Source organism: Morone saxatilis, unplaced genomic scaffold (assembly GCF_004916995.1).
Source record: "Morone saxatilis isolate NCDOM2014 unplaced genomic scaffold, NCSU_SB_2.0 Contig14, whole genome shotgun sequence".
NCBI classification, from domain to species: Eukaryota; Metazoa; Chordata; class Actinopteri; family Moronidae; genus Morone; species Morone saxatilis.
Window position 1 is genome coordinate 21,915,623 of NW_023339696.1, and position 9,704 is coordinate 21,925,326.

Genomic DNA, 9,704 nt, shown 5'->3' on the forward strand with positions numbered 1-9,704 from the left:
CAAGACCTTGGAGACAGGGGCAACCTCGGACAGACCCCGACTCTAAGTGGGTGAATAGAAAAAAGAAAATAAAGATTACAAAATGACTAAAGATGGAAATAAAACTACACACAGTATAGAAACATGTGTGTATATATGAATGTAAATATTAAGTCAAAATCCTGATTAATTTTACGACCGTCTCCAGTTTAGTAAATAAATAAATAAATTGATTATTAATTACTAATTATTAATATTATTATTACTTTTTATTTAACAATACTTTTCATCAGGGTCTAGATTTCATCCTCAAACGTTCCTACAAACCTCAAAGTCTTCAGACGTGTTGCTGATGTAAAATTAATATTAGTACAAATTAACAGTAATAAACTGTTAAAATATAAATAAATATTACAACTTTTTCTGGACTTCCTCTTCAAACTTTATATTTGTACATAAAAGCTCCTTTATAGTTTTTTTTATCTTTTTATCTTTATTTATATTGTCATACACTTCATTGTGATTGTTCTGCACCAACCTACTAAAGCAAATTCCTCGTATGTGAAAACTTTCTTAAAAATAAAAATAATAGTGATAATTATTAATATTATTATACAACTTTTTTCCTTCACAAAACTTCACTCTCATAACAATCATTATAACTTTATTTTTTCTAACTTTCTCTAAATATTCTGACGTTTTTCTGTAAAAGTTGTAAAAATAATTTTTCTCAGAAAATTAGTTTTTTTCTTTGCATTATTTGTTTGTAATATTATGAGTTTCAAACATTTTTAAGTAAAAGTTGAAATGCTGTTTGTCCTTTTTCATCAGTATGTAAATTTAATAAATGTAATAATTACATTTACAATAGAAAACCTCAAGGTCAAATTAACTCTTATAAAACACAAAATAATAAAAACACAGAAGCCAAAACATTCACTGTTTATCATATATTGTGTATTATATTTACTTTGTATTATATTGTACTGTGTATTATTGTTAATATGTATTATATTTACTGTGACAGCAGGAAACATGAAGAAACTCTTATATTTGATGTTTTTATATTATCTGCATAAATCATTCAGAAAAACACATTTTATTTTCCTCAGATCTCTTCAGTAAACGTTTTAGAGTAAAACATAAAAAACAATCATTTTAACAGAAACGTAATTTCACTTTCTTCCTTTCAGTTCCACGATGCTCTCCTCCTCCCCTCTCTTCCTCCTCCTCCTCCTCTTCCTCCCTCGGTCTCTTGGTTGTCAGACCAGCTCCTTCACTGAGTGCCAGCAGGTCCCGTTCGTGCCGGGGCACAACCTGGCCGGTGAGGGCTTCGACGTGGTAAAGATGCAGACCAGTGGAGCCAGCGTGGTCGACGTCAAGAACTTCATGGTGGGAGGAGCCCAGGGGAACTGCACCGTGTGCCTGAACCGCCTCCTCAACCAGGTAGAGCCCTAATTTCACTTATTTCATAACAAATGCATATCACTGTAATGTGTTTAATAGGGTCATTATATAAGAGATAATGACCAAAGAGGTGTCCAGGGGAAATTTATGTAATTTTAACCCTTTAAGATCTCATCCTCAGTTATATTGTTCCTATATTTAACAATGTTTGACAGAAAATGCACAAAAACTCAATTTCTTTGTGTTTTTATATAACTATAAAACTAAATGTGATACGTGCTTATGTCAGCAAGAACTTACTAGTTTCAACCAATAATATAACGGTATGGACACCTGGTTAGCTCAGTCGGTGGAGTTGGCGACCCATGTATGGAGTTGCTGCAGCGGCCCAGAGTTCGAATCTGACCTGTGGCCCTTTGCTGTGTGTCATCCTCTCTCTCTATCAATTAAAGGCTATAAAAGCCCCAAAAAATACTTAAAAAACTAATAATATAACGGTAGGCAGAGCTAACATTATGCTACAAGACAGAGAGCTAACATTACCATAGTGACGTCCTCAACAGGTGGAAGAGCTGCTGTGAAGCTCAGTGTGGTCAAGCCAGCCTCTAGTGGACTTTAGAGAAACTGCAGGGTTTGTTATTTCAGTGTTGGATTCATTTGCAGTCACAGAGGTTGCTGCTTGCTTTGAACTAGTCTTCTGGATAAGCTAGCTAAATGATCACAAATGCTACCAAATATTAGTAATAATTAGTAAGATTATTTGTGCCTCCAGGAGCCAATCAAAGGCTTTCAGTTGCCAAACGTCAACTCTGTAACTGATACAGATCCTGTATCACTGATGATGTTTCCTGTTCTTCCTCCTCAAACAGACCCAGAAACTCCCGGTGTCAGTCGTGGACTGGAGGATCAAGGTCGGTTCATCAACTAACATCAATTAATATTAATAAAAGGAGGACTTGATGTTGTAAAAGTACCAAAACAACAATGTAGAATGACACTAACTCCCACCGGACCTCAGGAACCTGGTCTCTCTCACACTCTTCAAATCAAGACTAAAAACTCACCTTTTAGAAGCCATAGCCCCTACAATAACTCTCTACATTGTCCTGTTAATGCTATATCTGTTTCTCTGCTTACACTTTACTAAATTTTTAGGGTGCCATTACGGTGTCCCTGGAGCGCCACGTAGAGGGCTCCTTTATAATTAAACTTGTATTATTATTTCCATTATTAATGTCACAAATAAAATAAGTTAAAACGTATATCATATATGCTAAGAGCAAAAATGTACTTGACTTTAACATTGTGCGAATGTCGAAGATGACCAGCATTACCCACATCCCCTCTCGTGTCCTCCATGAGTGCAGATGCCGGGCGCAGCCTGGAGCAGAACGAGATCTTCGAGTCCAGTCGCAGTCCTGTCACATGAGACGAGACAAGTTCATCCTCGAACCAGCTGAAGTGGAGGTTTCTGTAATAACTTTAAACTCCAGCTGATGAGGCTTTATGTGAACGTTCACGTCACCCTGTTTTGAGGTGACCTAGAGGGTGGGCCCCCAGATACCACAGGAACCGTGGTTATTCAGTCCGGAAAGATCAAGCCACCTCCGATCTCCATCTGGAAGTTGGCAGAGGCGCACCAGGAAAGACAAGTCTCTTGCCTCTTAACAACAAAACAACAGCCACTAATCTCTCACCACTGTGCATAATACTAAACACGGATTATAGAGCCTACAATATCTTCTTTGCGAGAGAGCGAAACACCCTTTATTTTTGTAACGTTGGAGGGCTGCAGCAAATTGTATTTATCATGCGTTAAGAACTGCTAATGAACATTCTTCTACGACCAGCTTTTATATGCTATAAATAGGATCAATCTTCATACTTGAGTGTACATGACAACTTCCGCATGACAGCCCAGCCCTCCGCTGAGAGTAGTAAAAAAATATATATAGAAATTGAGGTTCCCTGAAGAAAACCATCTTCTCTCTCCGCTGTTACAACCTATGTGTGTCGACCACGTGAGAATCGAGTCTAGTCGGCCATGTTGACAAAACCAGGTTCAATGACTGACCTACTACACCAGGTGTGGTTGGGCGGCATCGCGCCATTCGTCGTCAAGTCAGCGCTCAACGGTGGAACATACAGCGGGGATCCTTCGTGAGGTTCGACTGCATCAGCCATCAAGGAATAGGCAAGCCAACATCTCGGCCGGCCACTGAGCAAGTTTCCGTCACCCACCGTAAGCAACGTCTTCTGGTCCGAGCGCAGCGCAGTCACAAAGGGGGGTCAAATCAGTGCGGCCTCCGGCTTCTGCCACGCCAAGAGCAAAGCTAAAATCGGAGCTTACATTCAGCCAAGGCCCTTCTCCCGACCGACCACCGGAGGTTATGGAAGGGACGGGATAGGGGGACATCCTATTCAACACCAACGGTGCTGGCAGGATATAAGAATGGCCTTTCCCTTAGGAGGTCCCAGTGTGTTTCCTACCAAGACAGCCCCGCTGCACATGCTGGTGAAGGAACACATTAAGGCGAGCTACTAACAAGGCAAATAATTTTAATAATAATTACAGAGGACAGAGCCAGAATACAGGACAGACATCAGTGCTGTAGATACCAGTAGTCAAGCTTCCTTTTATTTGATTAATTAATGGATAACGAATATTTAGGAGTTATTTGGAAGTATGAATACTTTTCAATAATAATGACATAAATCTCCTTGTGAAGAGACAGTTGAATAAAATTGTCTTTTGACCATTAAATACTAATTGCAAAACAGTACAATACAGACAGTGGTCAGAGGTTTAAGATACAGGCAATGGGTCATGCTGGTAAATGAAGGTCCACAGGTCGTCTGTCTCATTTATTAGTGAGTGCTAGTAAAGGAATATGATGATTGGGAGCCATATTATGTCTTTATTTCCATAATTTAAGTCAAGTAATTTGACACTAATTATATAAAAGGATAGGGAATTGATGAGTCCATTGTGACCAATAATACTAAATTACTGCGAAATACAGGCAAGAGTTATGAGTAGGATACAGGGCATATATTTTGCAGAAAGAGTGCATGTTAAAGTTTTTTATTTTGCCCCATTCTTTCAATCAATTAGGAGATTTTGAAGATATTCGAGATTTGAGTGTGCCTGCGACCATAAAAGTGGCACATCAATGCACAACACCACACTTTTCTTCCCGAATGAAAATATTAAAACTTATTATCTTATCAGTTGTCTCCATACCAATAACCTTGTTTGTATTCATTCATTCATTCATTCTAAGTAAACTCTTTGTGTCTGTTCTTTAGGTGACAGACAACCCTGTCCTAAAGTCCAGCCTACGTAATGCCATCAGCGACTACATCCGCAAAAGTGCCAAGCCGCTCCGATGCCCGGCCAGCTGCAAGATCGGCCACCAGAACCAGAACTGTGCCTGTCAGTGTCGAGGACACCGCATGGTCAGCTCCAACTGCTGCCCTGCTGAGCCCGGCGTGGCCCGGATGAACGTGACGGTGATCCGAGCTGTGGGGCTGTGGGGAGACTACTTGTCCAAGACGGATGGATACGTTAAGGTCTTTTACGGTACACAAGGAGCCACGACACCGGTGATATGGAACAACGACTTCCCCTCCTGGAACTACCTCATTCGCTTTGAAACCGTCAACCTCCGTTACAGAAAGTGAGTAAATCTAATCTCCACTAATCTGACTTTAAATAATCTCAGATAAAATGTCTACGGCTGAGATCAGACCCGACCCAACCTGACAGAAGTGAGGCGTTCAGGAACTGAATAGAGCATGAGGTGTTATAGGTTCCAGATTTAAGAGAGTGAAACATTTTATCTTTTGGGTTGTAACGTAGCAACTTTCTCTGTTGCCTGATTTCTATTTGTTTTCTTAGCTTGCTCACTAACGTTAACGCTAGCAAAATACTATCTGAGTGGATATGTTTCCTCAGCTAACGTTATGCCATGATACTAACGTATGTAGTTATTATGTCATGTTGGCAACAATTAATGATGCTATGCTACGCTAACAGACTGAGACTAAAGCTAATTTGTGCACCCACGTTCTTCTGCACAGCTTACTCTGTTCACTGTTCTTTATCTTTAAGGCTATTAATGTTTTTTGAAATCTTAATTTTCTGTGTGATTTTTAGTGATTGAATAACTGTATATTTGATTTGTATATTGTATATTTATGCACCAACTGCCACCCAGTCACATATCCCGTAGGCTAAAAACTACTTGGCAAATAAACAAATCCTATCGATTGTACAGCTGGATACTAACATATGTATTCTGACAGACAGTGTTGATTTTTGCCGACAATAAATGATGCTAATGGTACAAAGCTAACGGTAGCTTTCTACTAGCGAGGCAGGGGCATCCAGCTTGCTAACTGTTGGTCGACGCCCAGGATGTTCATAGGTCACCTGCTCTTTTGTTGATTTTGTGGATGTATTTCCTTCACAGACCGATCCGTTTCGAGGTTTGGGACCGGGACAACCGCTGGAACGATGACCTGCTGGGGAGAGTGAACCTCATCCCCACAATGGGCCGCAACATCAACAAGAAGTTCAAGTTGAACCACGGCTCGCTGTATGTCCGGATGTCTGCAGTGTGCGCTCCCAGTCTGCAGGGGTCGCTGTGCGAGCAGTACGCCGCCTCACCCAACTACGAGGACGTGATGGGATACATGAAGGAGGACCGGGAGGACCATTGGGGTTCAGGGAAGTCGAGTCTTACGGCTAATGGGGCTCAAGGTGGCTCCATCCTTTGAATTCTCTCTTTACGCTGTTTTAGTCGATTTGCTGTCGATGTTTGAGGAGTTAAGAAAGTTCTCCTGCTAGCTCTCCTCTCAATACTCCTTCACGCTTGTTAGCATTACGCTGTCCTAACGTCAGTAAGCCCGACTCTTAGTGAACATTAAGGTGTAAACTGCAATGTGGATTAATGTGCATTGTCCCAGGTAGGCAGGTAAACAAAGAAACAAACAAATAAATAAATAATTAAGAGCTGTCTGACCTATCCATATCAACAGGAACTAGAAAACACCAGACTCCCTTAAAAAATCTTTTTTTTAATAATTAATTAATTAATTTTAAGAGTTATTGATTGAGAAGAAAGTTTAATGACTTTATGAGTCGCAGTCTATGACAGATTGTTAATTATTTAATTATTTGGAGCTTCTTGTAAATTCGGCGAATGTTACAAATTGAAACGTGTCTGTCAACCTCCTCTCCTCTGTGCTCTCTGGCATTGATGACTTTCTTTGTGATGACAGACTTCCACACAGAGGAAGTTCCTGCTCATAAAGTTCAGTTATAAAATGTGATGAGAAAAAAGATTCTGTAAGTTATTATAGTGAGAAACTTTCTCACAATATGTTAAAACATTCGTATTTTCGTATCAATCCAATTAATTCAGTTTAAAACAGACGCCTGAACCATTATTTTGAGATAACATAAATTAATCCAAAAGGTTTAATTCACTCGTTCACATTAATTAAAAGTGTTAAAGTAACTGAGTTGTTTTCAGTGAACTTTTTAAATTATTGATGATATGATTACAGTTTGTTTCATTAACTCATTTTCTTTATGTTCACTTTATATCGTTATAAAAATATAAGCCCCAAAATTAATTGGCTTAACAATCGATTAATTGTAATGAGTTTTTTATGTGAGTGTAATAGATTGATTAGTTTTAGGTTCAATTAACTTAACTTAACTTAAAGTAATTCATCAGGGTGTACAGTGTGAAGTATCAATGACAGAGGATATTGATCGATACACTGATCGTAGTATTAGTGCTTGTTTGTAGCAGTTGTAGAAGTGTGTATGTGTGTGTGTGTGTGTGTGTGTAGGTGTTACACAGCAGTGTTGTTTTTGCTGTTAGCCAGTTAAAAAAGGAGCTGCTGGGACGATGAACAACACACCCCCACACACCACACAACAGTAACACACACACACACAGTAACATACACACACAGTCAGTTATTCACTGCTGATGCAGAAACATGTTTGAAGAATTCCCTCGTATCAGACGCACAATGTGAAAATAACTTAATATATATAATAAAATATAATAATAATGAACAAGGATGAACTCACTATAATTTGGTGCTTAAAGGTCAAAGGTCGCTTTTGTCTCATAATGACGGTGACAAACACGTTTCTTACACAAGTGGATGCAGTTATGATGTCACTCAGACGTTTAAAAGGTCAAAGGTCAGCTTCACTGTGACATCATAACGTCCTGGAAAACCACTTTTATGTCCGTTATTTACCATCGTAACCGAGGAACAGCAGGTGACACTGACACAAAGGTCAAAGGTCAGAATAGGTTTTTGATCTTAATTTAAGAATAAATTCCAGATTTCACACACACACACACACACACACACACTGACTGTGGCAGTGATCAATAAGTAGCACAGTACGTCTGATTGTGCCTCGGTCTGAATCCACAGGGCTTTATTGACTTTAAAAGATACACAGTGGGTCCAAAACTCAGCACAATAATAATAATAATATAAACTGCTGTTTTTAAAGTTTATATATTTATTATTATTATTATTATTATTATTATTATTGATCGCAGTGTACAGTGCCAGAGCTTCAGTCTCTGATCAACAGTCTCGTCTTTGCATCAGAAAGCAATCAGCTGATAGGATCAATAAACAGGTGAATCTGTCAGAAAGAAGAAATATTATAGGTCTTGATTGTTAAAATGATAAAAATATCAAGAGAATGGAGTCAATATAATCTCGGAAAACTTCATCTCTGATGCAATATTCACAGAAATATCAAAACTTCCTGGCAGTGATTGGAGTTCACTGTTTGGGTTCATTGATCAGTTGATCAGCTGCTGTTATTGATACTGATCAATATGAAATATACAGTAAATACTTTATATTTCATATTACTACTATATGAAATAACAGGAAGTGTCTGAATGGCGCCGCCTGCTGGCAGGAAGCTGACATTTGTGTGTTTTACAGATTTTACTTTTAAACCTAAAAAACAGGTAAAGGTCAGAGGTCAAATCCACTGGAGCGTCCTCCGGTTACCATGGAGACGGGAGCAGGAACAGATTTATTTTGTTTTGTTTTAAAAGTTGTTTGAGGAGAAAGTAAATAAATAAAATAATATTAATATAAGTTCATATTAATTTCAGGTGTTTGTGATGTTTGTTGGTACGCAGTGATGTCACCAGGACGATGAGGTCATGAGGTTCTCTGTTGTTCTTTTATTTTTTAATTCTTGTAAATTTCTTAAAATCTGAATCTCTGCAGCTCATTAAGTGAAATCTTTTTCCCGCTCTTTGCTCTCGTTAGAGACCCAACGGCGTCATAGCTTTAGGTTTGAGTTATTTCCTGTTTGATGTTGAAAGAGTCTTTCCTCACTTCCTTTTATTGTTTATATAATAATATTTGATCCATTAGTGGAGATTAGTTAAAGTTGCTTTAAGCTTTGTAGCATTTAAAAATGAGTATGAAGGAAACATTTACTGACTGTGCGGATTATTGAACAACCTGCTGCTTCCTGTTTGTTAGTTGAATAAAGTAAAGAACTTCACTTCCTGTCTGCGTCCTGATTAGTTTCACCTGTGTGGAGTTAATGTGACTTCCTGTGTGAACCAACCGTGTGCTCAGTGGTTCTCAGTGGTTCTGTGATTTATGGATTATGGATTATTGTTGCTGGACTTCCTGTTCTGGTTCTGGCTGCTCGACATTCACGTAAGCTTTGTCCCTTTCTTTCAATAACTCACTGATCACTGATCACAAACGTGCTCTGACTAACACAAACACATTTCTGTGCATTAATCCAGACGATGAGCCGTGAACTGAAGCTCTGGATGTAAACAGGAGGAAATAAAAAGAGACAAATCGTCTGTTCTCTGATAATAATTCAGCGTCCTGTTAAACCTGCAAGGACGAAGCAGACGAGGTGAATTATTGATGAAACAAGATCTCAGATTTCCTTCAAGATCCTCCTCCTGTGAGGATGAAGATGAGGGGTTTCCAGGAGTGTTTCCTCCGGGCGTCCAGCCAACCTGCCGCAGCCTCAGAGTTCATCTCCGCCATCAGAACTCCATTTTAGAGTCTCCAGGTTGAGTTTAATAGCAGCCTCGTATATCACACACACACACACACACACACAACCTCATATCTCCATACAGGAAGTCAGGAGGGATTTTTCAGATTAAAAGTTCTTGTCAGATGAGTCTGGGTCAAACAGCACACTGTAAAAAAATAAATAACTAGAAAATATAGATATAGATATTTACACTGTAAAACCAATGCAATGATCTATA

At 38.9% G+C, this 9,704-nt stretch overlaps 1 protein-coding gene across 1 annotated transcript in view; it reads left to right on the plus strand.

Moving 5' to 3' along the window:
• The window catches only part of prf1.3 (perforin 1.3), a 7,990-nt gene extending 1,624 nt beyond the window's left edge, over window positions 1-6,366 (plus strand). Inside the window, 7 exon segments of the mRNA XM_035654266.1 lie at window positions 1,173-1,425; window positions 2,256-2,301; window positions 2,754-2,806; window positions 3,581-3,714; window positions 3,716-3,773; window positions 4,696-5,066; window positions 5,862-6,366. Coding sequence (XP_035510159.1) covers window positions 1,173-1,425; window positions 2,256-2,301; window positions 2,754-2,806; window positions 3,581-3,714; window positions 3,716-3,773; window positions 4,696-5,066; window positions 5,862-6,168 — 1,222 coding nt within the window. The 3' untranslated portion in view covers window positions 6,169-6,366.
• Window positions 6,367-9,704: the final 3,338 nt, after the last annotated feature.